The sequence below is a fragment of the Silurus meridionalis genome, chromosome 6, assembly GCF_014805685.1.
Source record: "Silurus meridionalis isolate SWU-2019-XX chromosome 6, ASM1480568v1, whole genome shotgun sequence".
NCBI classification, from domain to species: Eukaryota; Metazoa; Chordata; class Actinopteri; order Siluriformes; family Siluridae; genus Silurus; species Silurus meridionalis.
In genome coordinates, this window is record NC_060889.1 from 22,291,844 (window position 1) to 22,315,030 (window position 23,187).

At 35.1% G+C, this 23,187-nt stretch overlaps 1 protein-coding gene and 1 long non-coding RNA gene across 2 annotated transcripts in view; both read right to left on the reverse strand.

Moving 5' to 3' along the window:
* The window catches only part of LOC124387527 (butyrophilin subfamily 2 member A2-like), a 35,340-nt gene extending 12,675 nt beyond the window's left edge, over nt 1–22,665 (reverse strand). Inside the window, 16 exon segments of the mRNA XM_046851937.1 lie at nt 1,606–1,632; nt 1,880–1,906; nt 5,079–5,192; nt 5,305–5,581; nt 5,934–6,307; nt 6,838–6,893; nt 6,988–7,054; nt 12,951–13,227; nt 13,230–13,483; nt 16,435–16,461; nt 16,968–16,994; nt 17,322–17,348; nt 18,535–18,561; nt 19,990–20,091; nt 20,299–20,577; nt 22,306–22,665. Coding sequence (XP_046707893.1) covers nt 1,606–1,632; nt 1,880–1,906; nt 5,079–5,192; nt 5,305–5,581; nt 5,934–6,307; nt 6,838–6,893; nt 6,988–7,054; nt 12,951–13,227; nt 13,230–13,483; nt 16,435–16,461; nt 16,968–16,994; nt 17,322–17,348; nt 18,535–18,561; nt 19,990–20,091; nt 20,299–20,577; nt 22,306–22,555 — 2,212 coding nt within the window. The 5' untranslated portion in view covers nt 22,556–22,665.
* LOC124387056 lies at nt 7,784–9,065 on the reverse strand. The gene is made up of 2 exons (XR_006926078.1): nt 8,783–9,065; nt 7,784–8,692 (listed from the first exon to the last, which is right to left on the reverse strand). It is a non-coding gene; the product is annotated as an uncharacterized LOC124387056 (long non-coding RNA).
* Nucleotides 22,666–23,187: the final 522 nt, after the last annotated feature.

The window sequence follows — 23,187 nt, forward strand, 5'->3', positions numbered from 1 at the left end:
GCATAGTGTGCAGACACTGAGGACTGAGAAAACTAGACCGTTTCACCGCTATCATCACACCGTTAGTGAGTTACATATATTCTATAGTCGATAAACTTCAGACATGAACCATTTTATGGCTTCAAATAGCTTTAAATCGAGGAAGTGATCACTGATGTTAACCAGTCTTATGTTTTTTTCTGACCTTTAGGAAGTGTTTAATTTCGGTGACATTATATTCTTTAGTAAGAATGTTCCTCACAGCAGGGTTGGGAACACTGGACTCAGGCACAACCACATCACTTTCTGTGTTACTTTCACTTTCGATGGCTTTCTTTCCCTTTTTTCTTTTTATGGGGTTTTGAAGGTGACAGTGATTTCCTGTGTGTTAACCATTACATCATCAGTGTCAGGCTCTTGTGTTACTGTCGTGAGCACTGATTTCAGCCTGCCCAGTGCTCTCAGTGCACCCAGTGTTAATCACCTCCTAGCCGGATACTGTGTTAGTTTCAGTGCTTGACACTTTAGGTAGCTTTTCCACAGGAACATCGTTGTTAGACAACTGTCTTACTCCGATCCGCTTGCTTCCAGGAAAACCGCCCCACTCGCTGAAAATGCCGGAAAATCCGCTCCGCCTGTTGCCGGATCCGATCGGCCCGCCGGCGGGAGAACCGTCCCGACCTCCGCATCCGCCTGTGCAGTCTGTTCCCGGCCCTTCCCTGACACGAGCCGGTTTACTGCACTCGCCTGCTGTACTGTCTTTCCCCCCCGCTGCCTGGAGACACGCTCGCACTAGGTGTCCGCTTTTCCCGCAGTCGAAGCACTTCATGGATTCGGTTAAATCACGTAGTCGAACCCATCAATTTTGAACGTTAGCCTGTGACCCAGCTTGGTGATGTTACTGTTCAAAATCATGTATGTGAACCTCCTGAAACACTACATGCTTCACCAGGTCAAACTTACATCAGATAGGGATCGTTTTAATCGGAGAGACAAGCCTTCCATATCGGGAGAGCTCTCTCACCAAGACCACTTCATCAATAAAGGGGCGTACATTCGAAAATGTCACTCTTTTGTATGGGATTGAAAGGGGAAACACATGAATAAGTGAACCCCCGACTACAATTCCATCCATATTTAGTTTGGCCGCCCTTTCCACGGTGTTCACCAAAAGAACCACCGCACTGTTCATCTGTGATGCCGCCACAACATTTTTATGGCCGACCATCTTTCACGCAGCCAGGCTGCACTCCTCTACACTAGCGCCGGTCACGGCTCGCACACCGTGGCGCCGGGTTATTGTCTTAAACCCCTTGGTGCTCTTGGCCGCCATGCTCCCCAGCGAGGTGCTGGTGCTGACACCCAGAGACCTTCTCTATACACAGAGAACTGAGGTTTTGAGATAGAGAGAGAGAGAGAGAGAGAGAGAGAGAGCGCACGTTAACTGTAGCTTTTGGCATTGTTTTTCAAAGTTAAAATTCAACTAAAAAAACGTACATGAATTAACTCATACCACACACACACACACACACACACACACACACACACACACACACACACACACACAAAATATACTAAAAACTGTAAAAACGATTATAACCTGATATGAGGGTAAATTGTTCTTACCTGCATACTTCCTTTTCTTAATAAATTCTGCAAATTTATGCAAATACAGTTAGACTTCATAATGACCAAAAGTACAAACCAAATATACCACATGCTATTTTATATATTTATATATAATTGTTTTTTTGTTGCTTTTTATTTACAAATATACAAAAATCTAATAATCTAACCTCTTAATAAATATGTGGTTTTGTGTGTAATTTCTCTACTTATAACTCTTCACACAAAAATTTGGTTAAAGTCCTCAAAGGTTCTCAAGCTCATCTCTAATTACCGTCTTTCTTTCTCTGGGTTTTCAGCTCTGAAAAGATAAAAAGACTTATATTAGAGCCTTGGACATAATTTAAAAATTTAATAATAATAATTTTATGAAAATAATTTGGTAGCATTAATTGTAGCTGATTTGTTCTGATTTCTTTAAATGAATTCAATATTTGGCTTGATGGCTACATCTGGTGGAACTTTTATGTCAATAGCCCACTTAGAAATCCCCTTACTGATAAAAATGCTGATGTGTCAAAAAAAAATAATAAAAAAAAAAATATATATATATATATATATACACCATATATATATATATATATATATATATATATATATATATATATATATATATATATATATATATACCATATATACCATATCCATCATCCCAGTCATCCTATTACAATTCACATTCCCTCTCAGTTAACAGTGTTTAGTTGAACACATCTGTTGTTGCATATAGTTTAATTTGAGATTGATGCCATATCATGGATTTAATATTGACATTTACATAAAAAGCTTTAATTGTACTTATATCGACAAAGCTTTTTGCTCCCAGTCCTTTAATAACTCTAGCGTCTGGCACAGATCATTTAGATTTCATGTCCCAGGCATTCCTTTTAACCTATGACATCTTCACCTCAATCAAAAGTTGAAACTTTTATTGGGGGTAAAATAGTCATAAGTGCCACACTCCCCCCCTTTTGAAGACACTTAACAGGACCAGACCCTGAACTCCGGTTGAGTTCACAAAGACCCCCTAATCCTAAAACACACACCCACACACAACTAGCTCCAGAAGGTCTGGATCCTACCACAAGATGAGATAACCTTATGCAGGTTCTCTGTTGACCGCATAGAGACCTCGACCATAAAACACCCACACATACACAAAGCACACACACACACACTGATACAATAAAGCATTCCTTTTTCTAATTAAACAAAATGAATAAGATGCTCCACACCCCACGACATTAACCTATACTTGTATGTATCTCCTTTATTGTTTATAGTTGTACGCTAAAGATCCTATTAATGTAACTCTGGGTTATTAATGTGTCTCTTCTATTAAGGCTTAATTGACTTAAGATTATCTGTTCTTTACTTTCCTGACAACGGTGCATTTCATTTGATCATAATACGACATTGTACTAACATCCGTTATTAGTTAATTACTGGTCCCAGCACGTTAATGTATACCTGTTCTAATGCTGTATGTCCTTTTAAGGCCTGATGTCAGAATTTATACAAAATTATCTGCTCTTCACTTTCCTAATGAAAGTGCATTTTGTTTTGTGTTTTCATTCTTTTATCAGAACATAATGTTGTAGTAACATTAGTTACACTTTGACCACTGATCTATGTATGTAATGTACCGCTGCCGTTATGCCATCAATCCTCTCGTGTTTAGTATCCAAATGACCACAAAATTACCTGTAACTTACTTTTCAAACAATGGTACATTTTATTGGATCAGGAAAGTCACCATACTGTCTTAATACACTTCAGATAAAACTTTAAAGTTCTATAATCCAAACCATGCCCACAGACACATGGAACAAAGGGAAGTTTTTCCCTCTAAGTATTGGCTGTTCCCCCAAATATGGGTGGAGCTCGAGACCTTTAAAATGTCACGAACACCACCAATCATTGGTCAGACGTACGAAACAGCTTGGAAACGACTCCCCCTTTCTTCAAGATCTTCCAGCAAGCTTCACTTCCAAGAACAACCACCGCTCTGATCTTCAGGAGAACCTGGAAGAACATCTGACCCCACCCTAACTGGCTCTTCAAAGATTTCCTTTTCGCATCCGGACTCTTGCGCAACAAGCCAATGCAAGTAACCGTTTCCTTTACCAACGAATTTAGATGCGTATTTTAAGTCTTAGTAAATCTTAAGGTGAATTTAAATTCCTGTGACGATTTCCCAGTTAGGGTGTGCTTAATTTTGAAGCTGAAGCATTTCCATCCATTCCCTTTCCTTTAACTCTTTCTTGTTTCTTTCTCTTCCTTCTTTCCTAGTTTTAACCTTTCTTTATTTTATTTTTGTTTTCTTCATTTCTTTGTTTGTTCGTGTAGCTAGTTCTTTGTGTGTTTGTCTCATTTATTAAACGCCATATTGTTCACAAGTGAGCGTCTCTGGGTACGTTCGTAAATGCAAAGTTCCTGCAATATTCGGTCTGAACTACTTGCTCTTTTAATTTGATTTGCGGTATAAAGTAAGAGGGGGTTACGTCTTTCTTGGCCAGGGAGATACCTCTTTTATAGAATTAATATAAATTATACTGTCTGTTTGGTGGACGAACAGACAAATAAGTGTAATGTTAATTCCATTACCGTCAATTCAACTTAACTTAAATATTTAGGAGTAACTATAACCTGTTATAATTACTTATAAATATTCAATTTTCTTTGCGAGCTAAATTCGCTACATAACCAAACACACTCCCTCACCTGTCATAGTCTCTGATTAAACTGAAGTAAAGCCGTAGCTCATTCATCTATTTGTCATAAATATTTCATTTTTATTCTACACAAATTATAAATTATAAAAGTATTTAGCAAATCGGCCTGTTCAAAAATCCTCATAGAAAAGTGTATTAAAATCGGCAGATTTAAGCCGAGGAGGAACTTCAGACAAACTGAACTGTTTTTTGTAATGTTTTTGTAGAAGTTAAATAACATTGATATCATTTTTTTTTCTAAATAAACCTACCTAGAGGTGCAAATACTTTTGCTTTCTTCATAAAGTGAACCTCATACAAAATACTATAATCCTGTATATTGTAATAATGTTCTGATGTTCATGGTGCAACTTGATACTGTTACAATACTTTAAAGAATTATTCTTTCACTTTATCAGTAAGAGCTTGTGGTAATGGAAGTGAACACAGGAAGAGACAGAGATTAGAGTTTGATGTAGGACTAAATTAAATAGTCCTCTTCACATAGAGCACTGCCAACTGGACTAATGTGAATTACTGAATAAAGCACAGGTTCTTTATCTTAATCCTGGAGAACTTGTTGCCTTATATAATGCTTTCTGAGCTCTTAGACATCTAATCCTGATAATGAGATGATAAACAATGCTTCCATTTCCTGGAACCATAAAATTGCAGGAATCTCTGTTTGTGGACTACAGCTATGGTATAAACTGCAGTATAACTGTAATTACAGATGTTACGAAAAAAATATATAATTCTCACCTTTCTTGTGGCAGAAAATCATTACTGCTATACAATTTGCTATCAGTAAAACAGCAAAAAGACATGCTGGAACAGAAATAACCACAGTCCACTTCCAAGCATTAAAGACCTTTCCTAAAATAAAACCAAGAATGCATTGTTCCATATGTTAAAACAAACTGTGCAAATACTTGATAATTATAAAGAAAAAAAATACTGTTACAGTCAGTATGTGATTGACACTTACTATTAATAATAATCTCTGTCTCCATCATGTGATGTTTTTGCATAAGTCTGCAGTAGAATCTGTTGGAGTCGCTATAATCATAAACAGTGATGTGGCGTTTCACACTGAATCCCTCAGCATCTCTGTGTATCTGTGTGTCTTCAGCAGGCAGAGTGACTCCTTCTCTGTCCAGCCACAGAACCTCAGGTTCAGGTTTCCAACCTCCGGATTCACACACTAGAATAATCCCTCCTGAGTTATCATAACTCTCCATCGTGATCAGAGGGGCTTCCCAGAACTATAGCCATGGAAAAAAGTAATGTTTTCCCAGCATTACCAAGCTTTTATACCAAAATATAAAAATACAGTTGTTGCAGACACTTGGGATTTTTGTGTGCAAGCATCTCCGAGCAGCAGGGCAGGCAGTTGTCATTATCAAAGCAAGAGAGAAGCCCCACCCACAGCTTAAAAGTAGGACACTTTTCTATAATAAAATGTAAATATAATAAATAATAAAATAAAATAAAGCCTTAAAGGAAAGTCTAAATAGCACTTGCTGTGTTATTTAACAGGTCTGAGTTAATCAGTTAACATGTACCCTCCTATAAATAAACTCACAAAAATAAATAAATAGTTAAACTGCATAAAACTTCAATGAAGAATTGGTCCTTACCCTCAACTGTGACATGAACAGTAACATCACCATACCAGGATTTGTTCTCAACTTGACACTTATAAATTCCTTCATCAGAGACTCGGAGAGTTGAGAGTTTGAGTGAAGTGTTGCCTTTCTGTAGCTCGTCTTTAAACAGTGATGTTCTTTCTTTGTATATCTGATCCTGCATTTCATTTTTGTCCTTCTGATCCTCATAGAGATGCACTAATGACTCCCCTCTCTCAAGTCTTATCCACTCCACTGTCATGTCCACAGCACTGGTAATGGGTTTGATAAAACAGGGCAGAACCAGATCTTCACCAGCTACAGCAACGAGAGGACCATCTGGACCAAAAACCTTCATCTGCTCTGTGTTTTTGAGAACAAAAAACCCAGAATATTTTATATTTTGGGGTGGAATATACATACTGGGAGCAAGTGGTCACTCAATTCCATTACATAAGGATCTTTAAAAACATTAATAATGACCAAATACAGTACATCTAAGTTCACCTGCCTGACTATTGCTGAATATGGGGAGTCTGGCTAGGCTTCAGTTACAAAGTACTTTCATTTAAGAATATCAAAATAAAGTCATAACAAAATGCAAAAATTCTTTATTTTCATTTTTATATATTTATTTTCTCAACATCACAAACCTTTAATTTCAAGCAGCTCTCAAATAATTAAAGTAAAAAAAATATATATATATATATATATATATATATATATATATATATATATATATATATATATATATATATATATATATCTCTACTGAACATAATTTTGCGTTTCAAAGGTGGGGGGATATTATACACATTAGGGTTTAGATGATAAAGATATACAAGAGAAACAAGTAAACCAAATGTAAAAGTAGTAGTGTTTGTTTTTCATACCTGATTTTGATGCCATAAAGCTGTAGAGAATCAGAAAAGTCACATATGAAAACATCCCTGAAAGACAAAAAAATTATTATTATTGCTTCAGATGGTTTCAAAAGATTAATAATATTCTATTTTAATATTAACCAATTACTCACTTAATATCCAAATATGTTAGGATTATATATTCTGAATAAGAGGACAATAAATACTCTGTCAAAAAGAGCGCAGTTTCAGTGTAGTTTATCTTCAATCATAAAACTGTGTAACCTGTTTCTAAATGTGAAACTAGTCGTGGTGTTTTTTTTTTTAAGAAAGCATGCTAAGAATGTGTGTCAGAGGTGATTCGTCTTAGTTGAAGCTGTAAATGAACAAATTTTTAAATCATATTAAGACCCTCCAAAACCACAAAACGTCCAAAAGAAACCCTGATCAATACAACACAAATGCAGTAACTCCAAATTCCAGCTGAACTGGTACATTTTTCATAAAGTTTCAGGACCTTGTGAAAACAACGCAAATGTTAGGTTTAATTTTTAATTTTTGAAGGACACAGTTTAAAGTTAAACTGGATATGCATTCATTTTTACTTCACTAATCTTAATGTGTAAGGAGATGATATTAAAGATTTTGGTGTTCTGAGAGTCTGTTTTCAACTCAATGCAGATTACACACAGATAGTTGGTGATAAAGCAAGTAAAAGTGAAAACTTGTCGTTCCCCTCCCAGTCTTTCTTGTCTGAGCCAGCGAGCTCTTCACAATCAACTATAGAAATATTAAATTACCAAATTTACTTTCTAAATTTATCTTCAACTTTCCCCAACACATTCTGGTGAAATATGTGGGTATTTTAATCAAATTATATTCTATAATTTGTGAATGATTAAAGTAAAAATAGCTTTTTGTTTACAATAGGCTGAATTTTTTGTCCATCTTCTCTCAGGGTGAGACTGTGAGAATATTAGAATAAGAATCAGATTTATTGGCCAAGTATTTGGACACACACAAGGAATTTGGTTACTGCTATTGGTGTACTCAAAAGTACAGACATAAATAACAGCACTATTACATTTAGCTGATAGACAAGACTATACAGATTAAATAAGAACACAATATACAGAGTATATGACAGATCAGTTATGTACATAATGTGTGAGTGTGCAGTCACACTTTATGTGGAATGTGGAAAATAATATGGAAAACAATGTGGAAAATAATATAAAAAATACAATAATTATAATTTTTTTAATTAACCTTGAGTAACTGAGGATACATCATATACTGTCCCAGGCTGTGTAATTAGCACCCTCTCCCCTAAAGCTGGTGGAGTGGTCCAGGGGCAACAAGGACAGTTGAACTCACAGGGTTCAAATTAGAAGGGATTTGGTTCTCTGTTGTTGCCAAATCCCCTGGAAGATCTTTTGGCACCCTCTTTTGGCTCCACAAATAATCTGTCCAATCCTGATTGTTAGTTGATGCGATTGCTGACACTTCTGTCTCTGCAACATCTCTGACCCTTCATCCACATCAATGACAGACGATTGCTTATGTCAAAAAAATAGGAAACACACAATCAACAGCACCAGTAATACTTTTGATTCTGAGCTGCAAACTTTCATCTTGTTGTGTTTTGGACAACAGGCCACTGTCTACTATCGACTGCATTTAATCCTCCCTAGTTCTGTTTGTCCTCTGAAGGTGATCACAATCCATGTCGTGATTGTATGAAGATTGGAGTAGAAAGTAGCAAATCACAACATAGAGGTGACTCACAGGCAATAGAACCCAAGACAGTTTTTTTCAATACAAATGAAGGTTGGCTGCTCCTCGACATGCTGCCTTGCCTTTGCCTTTTCTGATGATGGTCCTTCTGCGGGACAGCAGATAAACATGTATAAACATGTAAACATGTAAGACATATAAAGACAAAGACCAATAAATATTAAACATTCAGAAATACCTGTTTTAAAAGTATGTATTATATGGCTTGTAGGTATTTTTGCTTGTAACTACAAGATTTGCTTTCCCTGGCAGTGTTTAGGAAATAACATCACCCCAACTGTACAGTAAGGACAACTTCCTGTCCCAGAATAGATTTCATCTAATCCAAAAACAAGTGGTTTAGCTGCACATGCATGAGCTGATTCAAGATGGTGGCCGAGATGGTTGGTGGTATTTAAGGCTAGAAAAAAGAAAATGATTTTCTCACCTTAATCTTAAATTTGATCATTGCAAACACAGAGAAATAATTTCTTTATTGTTGGCTTCAATAAGAACAGTTTCAGTCCTTTTTTCTTCATGAACTCTGTTAGAGCAGTGCGATGTTTTATTTTGAAAAATTACTGGATTCCCACATCTGTCTATGACTCACTCTTGATGCATGTTAAGATGCCTCGGTCACATTTCTTACCTCCATCCACTACCTTCTTAAAAAGGCTGCTACGGCCACTTACACAATACATTACCACTAAATTTAAACCCCCAAGCGAGCAAAATGAACAAAAAACAACACAGTGGATTCATGTTTATTATTATATTTAGAAAATAGCAGTTTTTATGATGGTCGTATCATTTTATCTTGTATTTATCTGCCACACCTTAAAGGCCGGTCCGTACATTTTGATTGTGTATTTTTCTTTCTTTAATTTAAGTTTCACTGTGGTGATCGGTGGTGATGATGGTTCATGGTGAAGAGTACGACTTGTGAACTGAAGACGTGTCACAATAAATTATCTACACACGTATAGAGACTTCATTTATCGATACCAAGGGACCGCTGAGTTAGAGTTTAATTTTAGGAATGACAGACAAAAGACGAAGGTAAAAAAGACATAAGATTCTTCCATTTACCACAGAGAAGAGATTTGCTAGAGGATTTTATGGAAGCTGTAATAGACAGACAATGAAATGGAGCACTATCATAGCAGATGGAATCTCAGGTTGTATGGTCTGCCAGAACAGGAGGGAGAAGATGTTGATCAGCGTATGATTGACATCTGTAAATCCATCATGGAATAGTTGGAAATGCGTAAAGAATTTGGAATTTCTCAAAACTAAAAAGTTATAGCTTGGAGAAGACTTGACTAAAAAAAAAAAAAAAAGACACGTAGTAAATTATGGCCACAAATTAAAGACACCATTTTTTCCTTTGTAAATCCCTGAAGGCACCATTTGTTTTTGTTTTAAACAAGAAACATGCTTTATTTCTCTAAAAAAATCAATAGGGAGAAAATATCTAGATGGCTTATGGAAATAGTATGTCTGCTGGAGTTGCCATATTAAAAGGGCACCTTTCAGGGGAAAATCATAAAATAAATTTAGTTCATGATTCAGGAAGATGGATAATTTTAATTATTGAATTTATGGAGAATATTTAAATTTTAGGAGGGAGAGACAGACAAAAAACACTTCATTTTGCTGAATTTGGAGAAAAAAAAAAAAAAAAACAATAAACAGTTGTCAGGTCTCGAAACCCCGGGCAGCTAGAGTGAGTGGCAGACACAATAGGACCAAAAACAGCTCGAGAAAAGTGAACCAAAAATATAACACGTGCAGAGTGGGTTTACCAAATCAAAACAAGACTATACAAATAAGTAATGACAAAACAGGATGAAGAAACTCAGGGAAACAGGAGGTACCGGGAGATTTGGGACGACAGAAGAATAGGGAAAGACAGAAGAAGCCGGGCACCTCCTGGGGGTTTCCCTGGTGGTCTAGTGGTTAGGATGCAGCGCTCTCACCACTGCGGCCCGGGTTCGATCCCTGGTCAGGAAACCAACCCCAGCCATTAGGGTTGCACAAGCCTTAGTGCCGGTCCCAAGCCAGGATAAATGGGGAGGGTTGCGTTAGGAAGGGCATCCAGCGGAAAAACATGTGCCAAATCAAACATGCAGATGATCCGCTGTGGCAACCCCTAATGGAAGAAGCTGGAAGACTCAGAAGAAGCCAGGAGACTCAGGAAGACAGGAGACTAGAGAAAACTCAAGAAATTTTATTTCTACTTTGTCAAAATAGAAAGACACTCACCAAAGAAAACAAACCCACACATATCCAGATTCAAACGCAAACAACAAGACGAACCTACCACAACCAAAATAATGAAGACTATAATGAACCAACAAAAACCAAGCCAAAAGGGGCAACTCAAATAGACAACACTAACAAGGAGCAGGTGGAAGATATTAAACAGTTAGGGGCTATGGAGTAGGGGATAAGGGCTCATTGGCGGCATCTGGTGGCGGAAGCAAAAACGAACCCAAAAAATGTCCAGACGCTGACAACAGTATTGATATTTCAGAAAGAACATGTAATAATACATTTTTTAGACCGTTGATTAATTGTCTCGCAAAATTTCGTTATAAATATTTCTGGAATAATAATTTTGTGAATATCAACTGGAAATTGATTTGGACTTATAATAACAAATATTGTGTCACTAATAAAGTGAGTGAAATATGCTTTTAAATTATACATAGAATTTATCCAACTAACCAGTTCCTAAAGAAATACAAAACTGATCTTCCTGAATTCTGTGTTTTTGTGGAATGGAGGCTGAGACTGTTATACATCTTTTTCTTTTAATGTATGTATGTTAGTTTTTGGGGTTGAGGTTGAATGTTTATTTACTATGTTGACTTTCTAAAATTGAGATAAGGAAAAAGATATTATTATTAAAAAATAAGAATGAGTCACATTTTTATGCTAAATTTGTTAATATTATTAGGCACAAATATAAATGGTCAAAAAAAAGGTTCAATTTCTCTCAAGTAAAGGCTGAATTAGAAATTTATTTTGAATATTTACAAGAATTTTCAAGCCAGAAAACAATAAGAACTTTGAATAAACTCAAAGATCTAAATTCCTCCTTTTGATGTAACCATGTATGTATACACTTCTTTTATTTATTATTTAAAAAAAGTTCAGTATTATATTTACGATATTTCATTATAATATGAATGTACACTTTTTTTTGTCTTTCAAAAAAAAAAAAGAGAACTCATGTTTATCGGTTGATAAGCCACGCCCCTTCATACAGATGCATGCTGGGAAATGACGTCTTTGAGGAGATTCATTGAGCTGCATGTTGTAATGAAGTGAAGTTAAAATATAAACCTAAAACACTCCCTCATTTATTAAAGAGAAAATTCACCCAGAATCATTTACACTTTACTCTTTATAATTATACTGAGTGCTGTTCAGGATTAATTCTGTAATAATAATACAAGCTTTTCATTAAAATTTCTTTCATGTACATCCTGATTTTAACTTTGGGTTTAACTGTGGAAGTAAAATGTGGAAAATATTTCAGTGGAAATTTTTATTTTTTTATCAGAATTATTACATTTATATTAAAAGAGACAAAAAGTATAAATCATAATTTTTCATTTGTTTATCAAGTTATTTGTTTTATCTTTGTGTATTTAAATATATTTTCATTATTTATAAATAGAGACTGAATAATTCAGGGTTCAGATTTTCAGTAACATTTATTCAGGTTAGTTTCAGTCTCACATTCAAACAGAATCAAATTCAAGCTGCAAAATTCAACACGGAAATGACTGAAGTTTCACATCCGGGTTACTCAGGAACAGGCAAAACTAATCGAGCCTGGAGCGAGTTGTACCGTTTTGTGTCTCCTGCTATTAAATGTCTCCCCTTTTACTGAACTGAAAATTCTTTCGGCTTCGCCCATTACGGGTCGCCACAGCGGATCATCCGCATGTTTGATTTGGCACATCTTTTACGCTGGATGTCCTTCCTAACGCAACTCTCCCCATTTATCTGGTCTTGGGACCGCACTAAGGCTTGTGCAACTCTAATGGCTGGGGTTGGTTCCCTGACAGGGATTGAAACCGGGCCGCAGCGGTGAGAGAGACGCATCCAAAAACTATTTACTGAACTGAAAATAATCTTTATTAATATTTGGTTTGTAATGACAAATTTACACAATAATAACATGAAAAATACAGACTGTGGGATTACAATTATATGTTTATGGAAAAAGTAAAAATAAAACAAACTGTACAAAACTTTAAAATAGAATATGTATTTCTAAAAATAAAAATATTTTTATTCTCCACATTTAATAGATGATTAAAACTGTGAGGTGAAAATTTATTCAGTATTAAATACAGGAGTGATGATCAGTGGTGCTGAATTTTTACCTCCATCATTATCACAAGGACTGAAGAATGGATAGAGTTTCTCAGTGAAAGTCTGACCAGTGAAAGAGTAGATATGAGATCTGGAGTTCACATCATAAAAGGAGACCAGACCCTCCTCATAATCCACAAACACTCCCACCTTCTCCACCTTCTCTCTCAGTGTGAGGGGGACAGAGGGACCAGCACCAGCTTTATACTGATTCTCATTCCTCAGTCCCACAGTCCAGAATCCATACTGAGGTCTCAGTATAATCTCCCCTTCCTGTTAATGTTTTCTCTCACAACTCCTAAATCCCATTCAGTTTTCTCTTTGACCTGCACCTCATAATAAAATCTCCCTGAGGAGAAACTCTGCTTTCCCACAACATCAGGATGTTTAGTAAATCTCTGTGGTGTATCAGGGAGATTCTGCCACTCGTCTCCATCTGTCACTTGTTTTCCATCAGCAGACAGGATGAGAAATGGATTTGCAGTATCAGGATCCAGAATCACATCCACTGAGAGAAACACACAGTGTGTGATGTGAGTTTGCAGGTAAAAAACATTAAATCATCATCCAGTGGAACAAATTCATTAATATTTATAAGAGGATTTGTAGAAGATTCAATAATGAAAGTTTTTAGTAAAAAGAGAAAAAGGTGTAGAGTTTATTGTAGGAGACTGTCAGAGATGAGAAATAGAAACTATTTTCTTTCTGAAATGGGACTTTTGCAGTGCAGTGCTCATGTCCTGTGTGTCTCCACTTCTGTCTTTTCTGTGAGTTTTCACAGCTGTTCCTACTTCCAGATTGATTAGTGTGTGTGTGTGTGTGTGTGTGTGTGTGTGTGTAAATTCCCCTCTGTTTTCACCTCATGTGTGAAGTAACTCGTCTCTGTAAGAGTTTTACTGCACTGTTTATGGAGCATGGTTTCTGTGTAATAGGTATATTTTCACATGTGTAGCAGATATATGTTGTTACACCATTAATTGTTTTATTATAATATATTTATTATTATGATTTTATTAATAATATTTTTGTCAGTAGTTTGATTTCATTACGCATCAGGACTTTTATTGTGAAACAATTGTGGTTATGGTTGCAGTTCAATAAAAATAATTCTCTCTGTGCTTTAAATATTAAAATATTGAATGTTTTAAATAAATAACTTCTTGTTTGTGTAGTTACATGTCACATTGTTGACTGTTGTCTTGTGTAGTAATTAAATTAAATGAATGAATAAAATGTGGAAGTGTTTGTGGTTAAACAGTGCAGATAATCAAATCCACACTGCAGAACTACGATCAGTACACATGCATTTAGCTGAAGGACTTTTATTTTGGGAAGGTGATTAGATTTTGGTGCAGAGTAAAGACATGCATGTGAGTGTAGCACAGAGACTGTTGTTGTTTTTTACTTTATTTTCTAACAATAACGAGTTTGGGTGTAAATTGGAGTATAATAAGGACGAGAACACGCTTAATGAGTGTCTTTTTGTTGTTGGATGGTGATTTTGGTTCATCTGTTGTGCTGGAACTCTGGAGACACAGTTTGTGTTCAGGGGCATCAGGAAAAATGGTGTCTGGTGATAGAAACAGGCGGAGAACAAAAAGGAGATAAAACTGGAAGTGTCTCAGAGCATTTTCATTTCTCACCCAGTTGCAGTTATTCAACTTTTTTCTAAATTTTCTTTTTTGGGCTGCAGAGTTTTTACAGATTGTGGAGTTGATTATTAATAACTGTATCTTTCTGGTTAAGTCAATAGAAACTTTTAATAACATGGAAGTGACATTCAGTCAAGTTCAGTGCTGTTAGTTTTGAATATACAGTATTGATGACTCAATTTAATAAATTTAACAAAAAGGTGTATTGCATTAATTAAATGTATTCTATTTTATTTTTATGCAATATTATAAAATACTATTTTATATATTACTTAATCAAGCGGACATTTTATTTAAAATTGTTTTAAATTGTAAACTGTTCAAATTTAGATGATCTTAATAATAAAATATCCTGAATAAAACATCAGGATGAATCATGATATTGAGTTGAATCTGATTGTTGACGTGATGATCGTATTCTAAAAGTGAATCCAGTGAAGATTCACACTCCTGCTGCTTCTGTATTATTGGGTATATTTGTGGAGATGTTGATTGATTGTTAGTTGTAATTGTGTTTTATGTTACAGGAGTGCACAGGGTCAGGGTGCAGTTTGTGTCTAGTTAGGGAACGATTGTTCTCTCTTTTAATTTTAAAGTAGTTTGTTTAGATTGTAAACACCCCTGAGAAGCTGGGAGACGCTGGTTATTTATTATATTAATAAGCAAAACACACATTATGTGAGTTTAAAGTAACACAGACTGAGCACCATGGATTTGTGAGTAACACACTGTTGCAAGATTAAAGCACTATGGATTCAGCAGTTTTTTCATTCATTTAATGTGCATGTTTAGAGGAGAGCACAATTTACCATCTGCTTCAATCTTACACTGTCCTCAAGGTACGCATTCGCCTTGTTTTCTTTTTCCTCTTTATATTTATTTACAGGGTTATGTGCATAACATTTATTTATGTTTATATTATTATACTATTATTTATATTTATTATTAAAATGTGTCTGCTATTGCAAATGTATCCTGGCTCTGTTATGCGTTGAAATTTATTTTTATTATTTCTATTGTCATATTAAATAACCCTTCAACCCGTTCTTTTATCAACACCTTTTCCATTTTCAAATCAAAACAAATTTTATTTTTGGCAATTTAGAAAACACATTTCTGGCTTCTTGGGCAGTTCCCCACTGTTCAGTCTTAAAGAACATTCTGAATATTTGAATGCAAGTTTTCTCCATGGTTTTAAATATAAGAGAAAAAAGAGGTTCAAGTGTCAGCTGATAAACTTTATCCTGGGACAGCCAAAAATGTGCACAAAAAAGTGTGTTTTGTTTTAATGGTCAACTATTAAAGTTTTAAAATTGATTTTAGTCCACCTTTTAGTGTACATGTTTGTGTGTTTACTTAAACCTTTATTCATAATGTCTGTCTTTCTTTATCTAATTTAGTGGGCATTAAAAAATACAGATTATTTTAAATGATTAAAATAAAGTACTGTCAAGTCAAAAGTTACTTGTACATTCAGTCTCTATTTCTCTCCAGAAGTACAGTTTAAAGATCTAATTTTTTTTTCATATGCAATATTAGCTGTAAATGGCAAACAGTTAAAAGTAATATTTATTCAGATAAGATAAATATAGGTAAATATAGAATTAGAATTCTTTTAGAAGCATAGAATAGTGTAGAATTTATGACAAGAGAAACAGCTGTGTAATTCTATAGTGTAGTTTTTTTTTGGGGGGGGGGGGTGAAGAGAGCTCTTGAGAGAGCAATTTCTCTCTCTGTTTCAGACACACACACACACACACACACACACACCCCAGCTAATTTAATTTTAATGAAGGTAAAATGGTACCTGCAAACTTCTTCATCTTTGCTAAATCTGTGAAATATAAAAATCAGGCATTTATTATTAGTTTACCAAAAACAGTCCAATAACCAATATTTGTATTTACATTATACATGAATAGTACAAGCCAAATGAACAAATTCAATAGATTTTTTTCAAAATAAAACGTTCTTCGGCTTCTCCCGTTAGTCGCCACAGCAGATCATTCGCATGTTTGATTTGGCACGTTTTTACACTGATGCCCTTCCTAACGCAACCCTCCCCATTTATCCGGGCTTGGGACCGGCACTAAGAGTGGCTGGGGTTGATTCCCTGACCGAGGATCGAACCCGGGCCACAGCGGTGAGAGCGCCACATCCTAAACACTAGACCACCAGGGACCCAGATTTTTTTTCTCAAAATGATGTCTAATAAAAGTACTGAAACTTATGGCAAACTAAATTAAACTTATATAACCTGCATCTTATTTAAAATATAAATCTAATTTGTCTTCTCACTATTCTTCACAGAGTAAATTTCACAAACTTTGGTGCAATTACCATCTTCAATGCTCCGACTCTGCAGCTCTGAAAATAGAAAAGAAAACATTATTCAAGTCTCTACTTAGATATTTATCATTTTCTATTAAAACATGTATGGAGAATTTAATTAATATAAAAACTACATAGTCAGCACAAATTTGGGGTATAACACTTTTTAAGTGGATTTGATTTGTTCATTTGCTCAGTTTAGCAGTAATTCTGCAAATATCTGTGAATTTACTGTATAGAGTGTAAGACATCTGCATTTTATGACATTTAGTGGATAATAATTACAATTTTACACAGAATATAAATAAAGTGAAAGTCAATTGATTTATTAGTCATTGAGAGTAAAGTTAAAATCTTTCTTACCTGCAAACTTCTTCTTGTCTGATAATACTGTGAAATGTGTAAATAACCAATAATGTTATGAAGTTATCCAAATACAGTTAGAAAAGTAAACAGTAACATTTACACTACAGACAAACTCAGTGACTTATGGATGATTGCATTTTCTTTTGTGATGCATTTCCAGACCTGTAGCACAACATCTTTTTGTCAGTGTTTTATTTTTGGGTTTTAAGCCTCAGTTTGTTCCTTCTTAATTGGTTTAATCACTGACAACTGACTTGACCAGTGTACAACCTTCCACTTTGTTCTTCTGATAAAGTACTTTGTTGATTTGTCAGTGAATTTTGGATCATTGTCTCGTTCCATTAAGATGTTTGTCCCTGATTACACTGCCTGGCCAAAAATGTTTGCTGGTTGGATTCAAATGATACTTAAGAACCCATGATTAGATCACTATTGCAGTAATTACTATATTTTTGGTGGCAATGATTCTTTGTGTGTAAGTGTGTAACTTCTCATATTTTAAACATTCTTATGGAAAGACATATGCCACAAATTGCCCATATTGCTGGGCATATCACATCCAATGCATTCTTAAAATCTGTAAGGATATTGGTGAACTCTCAACTTCACCAAAGAAATGTGGAGTAAAAAGAATCAATGAAAAAATAAAAAGATTGTGATCAGAGATCTTTAGAATGCATGATGAAGTTATACTGTAAAACATTAACAGAAGAACTCATGGCTGTGTTCAATAGTGAAAGCAGGAGACTTTCAGATGCCCAATGAGACAAAATCTTACAGAATTGGGACTAAACTCTGCAGTGATGTTGGGTGGTTATTGTATTATATTGGGTATGATTTAAGGTTGGTTTAGTTGGTCAGATTGAGACTGAGCAAAAAAGTAATGCAACTCTCAATGGAAATAAATGTAATGACATTGCATAAGTCAAAACTATGCCATTACGATTGTTTGCTGAAATCAGAGCTAAATGCTATGCAACTAAATATGTGAATGTGTGACTTTTTGTCCAGACAGTGTAGACTGGATGCATTTTTAGTTGATGAACTGAATTTATTGAATTTAATGTGAGTAAAATTATAAACTGTGAGAAATTAAACAAATTATAACTTGTTTCTCTTTCTAAACTCTGCTCAAGTTTTAGGGAAAGAAATTTCAAAGAGATTTTGTTTACAAAAGTCCTAAATGTTTTACAAACTTGGGTTTACTTACTGTATTCCACTTTCTGTCTCTGCTTCTCTGAAAAGAGAAAAGCTATTGATTAATATACTCTATTTTCAATAATAAAATACTAAATCAATTTTATCTCAATTCTATATTTCATAATTTATACTATACATTTGTGTTTTGAAATGACAAAGTAAATGAAGGTGAGAGTGTAAAAACAGACATGCAGCAGATTCAGAGGTGGAAAGTAAAGAAGTACAAATACTTTATTAGTGTATTTAAGTAGATTTTTTTGTATCAGTACTTTACTTCACAAATGATTTTTCGGACAATTTTTTACTTTTACTCATTAAATCTTTTTCACAAATATCTATCTCTAAATTTTCAAACCAGGCTCGTTACATTAGTTTTAATCTATTTGGTGAAATGTCAATATTTTTTCTTCTCATTATGAGCCTTTTTTAGTCCATCAACCGATTTTCTGTTATTTCTTGGCTTTCTTAACCTACCACTTATGTACATGTCATGGCTATCGTGCACCAGAGACGTGGGCTAGCCTATGAAGCTAACAACGAGCAAGATAGAAGGCAGCAAACATGGATGAGACGGAGGGAGTCACCGATGTAAACTGAGTAAACAACACCGATGTCATGACTGAGAACAGAGACATCCCTGATCATCATCATCATTTTTTCTGTGCTTGTGTTCTGTATGGTGGTTGTTCAGCCTGAATACATTCATTAGATAACAAAATTAGAAATTCGTTCAGTGAGGTCCAGTTACCAGTGTGACACTAAAACAGGTAGTAGTAATGGCTACTTTTTACTTTAGTGAAGGATGTGTACATTTGCCACCTCTGAGCAGAGTAGATCAACAGGTCAGAAAAGTGTTCACAATGAATGCAGTTATATAATATAACATGGTGCAATTAAATACTAAATTAAAAACATTGTTGTTAAAAGGATGCCAACATGTGCAAAAAAAAAAAAACATGGCCATTGAGCTTATTGATGGAGTAGATTCTAAGCTGTAATAATATAATATCACAGTGCAGAATTGTTACACAGGGTGATCACTGTTGGTAAAGAAAACCTCCTGTACATTTTGAACAATATCCACAGAATGGTTATAATAGATTGTACAGGATGGATGCTACACTGTCTTCCATTTCATGACCACATTGACTTAGTCCAAGGAAAACCGCAGGACAGTGAATTATGTCATTTATTATAATCATCTCAATTGTACAACAGAGCAGTTGAGGATCAAGGGCCTTGCTCGAAGGCCCAGGAATCTGATTTACCTTGGGATATAAGTGATCACAGCAGGGCTTTTCAGGACCTTTTCAGATCCCAATGGACATTATAAATTGACTTTCCTACCTAAATTCCTGTTAAAGGTTTTCTCTTTCTCCTACATATGATCAAATTACTCAGCTAATGTGTGGACTAAAGCAATGGTATAAATGCATTATAATTTAAATATGTAATGTAATAGTACCTTTTTTGTGTAAAATAACTGCAGTTATTATCCATCCAACAGCAATAAGACATGCTAAAACTGAAATTCCAACAACCCACTTCCAAGCACCAAAGACTTTACCTAAAATGAAACCATATTCATCACATTACAGATATCATTAGAAAGTGTGCAATAGTTTATTAATAACTGCAAAACCGACACTTACCCAGGGCAATGCAGCAGATTAACCAATAGGTAAAATACTAATAATTTACACACTCTGATACAAAATGATTAAAGTAATAGTCAAATGTCAAATCTGAGGTTTATTCAGACTTTGAGACTTACGATTAATGATAATTTCTGTCTCCCTCATGTGATCTTCTTGTAGAAGTCTGCAGTAGAATCTGTTGTGGTTGCTATTATCATGAACAGTGATGCTGCGTTTCACATTAAAGCCCTCAGTGTCTCTGTGTATCTGTGTGTCTTCAGCGGGCAGAATGTCTCCTTCTCTGTCCAGCCACAGAACCTCAGGTTCAGGCTTCCACCCTCTGGACTCACACAGTAGATGAATCCCTCCTGAGTTATCATAACTCTCCATCATGATCACCGGGTGGCTTCCCAAAGCTACAATCAATAAAAATGATTGTTTTAAAGGACATACAGTACTGATAACACCCAGTGATCAAGCAAAAAAAAAAAAAACAATAAGAAACATCAAACCTCCAAAAAGACCAATTGAAGGTCTTAATTTTTTTCATTCTGGAATTTCAGCTTTAGAAATGAAATACATTCTGAAGTGTAGAATAGTTAATAAAATTAAGAGGGAAGTAAAACAGCTGTTCTACAGTTTAGTTTAAGGGGGAGATGACTAATCTGCAAGTTATGCAAAGTGGAGCTCATGTGGGATTGAAGTACCACAGTCATTCACGAGCAGAAAAGAAAACACACTGGTGCCATGGATGAAGTCGAAACATCAGCACGGTAAACAAAAACTGTTATTCATCATCATGTGAAAATGGTACAGTTTAATTAAGTGCTAATGTGTAAACTGTTTGTTTGTTCTGTCGTCACTCGCAACATTAGTCTGTGCAATCAGCTTCGCTTTCAATTAAACAAACAAAATCTAACGCAGCAATTAACAGCAGCAGTAAACAATTACATTTATTAGTCACTGTTGTGGTTTTCCTCGAATGCTTATGCATTTGTATACCAATGCATATTTTTTCCTTTAAAAAAAAAAAAATTAAGCCTGTTAGCTCGCTGCGTTTCTCTGTTCCATTCTCTTTTTATAGCATTTGTCTTCTACAGCAGTAACTTATCTGTTTTCAAACATGAATTACTGCTGCTTTACTGTGTTCAAATGCTCGTTTTCAAATATAAAATTTTTATGCATACAGTATATCATTTAATTAATATAAAAAAAATTCATTTATTATATATTTAGATGCTTATTTTCACAACTGAACAAAATGTATGTCAAAACATTGTTGTATTATATTTTACTTTTAAGTAGCCACTATAATCTTTAAAATATTAAAATTAAAGATAGATAAACTCAAATTGTGGCATTTTCAAGTACACCTTTATACATAAATACTCTCTCTCTCTCTCTCTCTCTCTCTCTCTCTCTCTCTCTCTCTCTCTCTCTCTCTCTCTCTCTCTCTCTCTCTCTCTCTCTCTCTCTCTCTCTCTCTCTCTCTCTCTCTCTCTCTCTCTCTCTCTCTCTCTCTCTCTCTCTCTCTCTCTCTCTCTCTCTCTCTCTCTCTCTCTCTCTCTCTCTCTCTCTCTCTCTCTCTCTCTCTCTCTCTCTCTCTCTCTCTCTCTCTCTCTCTCTCTCTCTCTCTCTCTCTCTCTCTCTCTCTCTCTCTCTCTCTCTCTCTCTCTCTCTCTCTCTCTCTCTCTCTCTCTCTCTCTCTCTCTCTCTCTCTCTCTCTCTCTCTCTCTCTCTCTCTCTCTCTCTCTCTCTCTCTCTCTCTCTCTCTCTCTCTCTCTCTCTCTCTCTCTCTCTCTCTCTCTCTCTCTCTCTCTCTCTCTCTCTCTCTCTCTCTCTATATATATATATTATATAATCGTCTGTCAAAATATAAAATAAAGATTTGGGCATCAGAAGACAAATATATCAATTAAAAACATTGTTCCTAAATGAGGTACACAAAATTAGTGGAAAAATGTAACACGTTAATGTAGTAACCAGCATTGATGCATTAATGAGGAAAGAGAAATTATTTAATACTGGAAAGGAGGCATTACTCAAATGTATTTACAATCTATTATGCATAATGTTAAGGGAAATTTTAATTTAGTGTAGTATTAATTTCCTTGTACAAACTTGCAGTGCAAGTAGGAGCTTACCATTAACAGTAACATAAAAAGTGATGTCATCAGACCAGGATTCATCCTCAATGAAACATGTATATTCTCCTTCATCAGAGACTCGGAGATCTGAGAGTCGGAGTGAAGCGTTGCCTTTCTGTAGCTCCTCTGTGAACAATGATGTTCTTCTTCTGTAGGACTGAGCCTGGTCTTCATTTCTGTCTTCATGATCCTTATAGAGATGCACTAACATGTGTTTTGTTTCTTGTTTGAGCCATCGTACTGTCATTTCCACAACGCTGGTGCTGGGTTTGATATAACAGGGCAAAACCAGATCTTTTCCAGCTACAGCAACAAGATAATCATCTGGACCAAACACCTGTAATTGTGCTGTGTTGTGGAGAAAAATAATGCTGAATATAATTATAATTTCTACATTTTCAATTTGTAAAAAGGCAGACTTTATTTTTATGTATGTAAAGTCATATTTATAATTTCAGTGTACAGGTACTTATTGGATACTCTGTTCTGGTGGCCAAAACACAAATTTTGTGATTTTGGATGATGTTCTGTTGAATAAACAGTGCCCTGAGTGTTGTATTAACAACAGTGCTTCACAAACTTTTATTTTAAATAAAGATGCACAATCAACAAAAACAATTAAGGAAGGAAAAAATTTTATTGTGAGTAAATACAATCTGAAGCTAAGTGCAGTGTAACTATTGCTGCTTTTTCCCTCTGTGGCAGGTAAACAGTCTGTTAATAAAACATTGTAAATATTATTAAAGAAATTGTAAAGGCAGAGTAATACAAATATCAAGAATAGCACTTAGCTCCTAGCAATCTTTGTAAAAATACAAACACAGGATGAGTTGGTTAAGTGTGTAGTTTAAAATATACTACAAGAGAGAACAATAACCT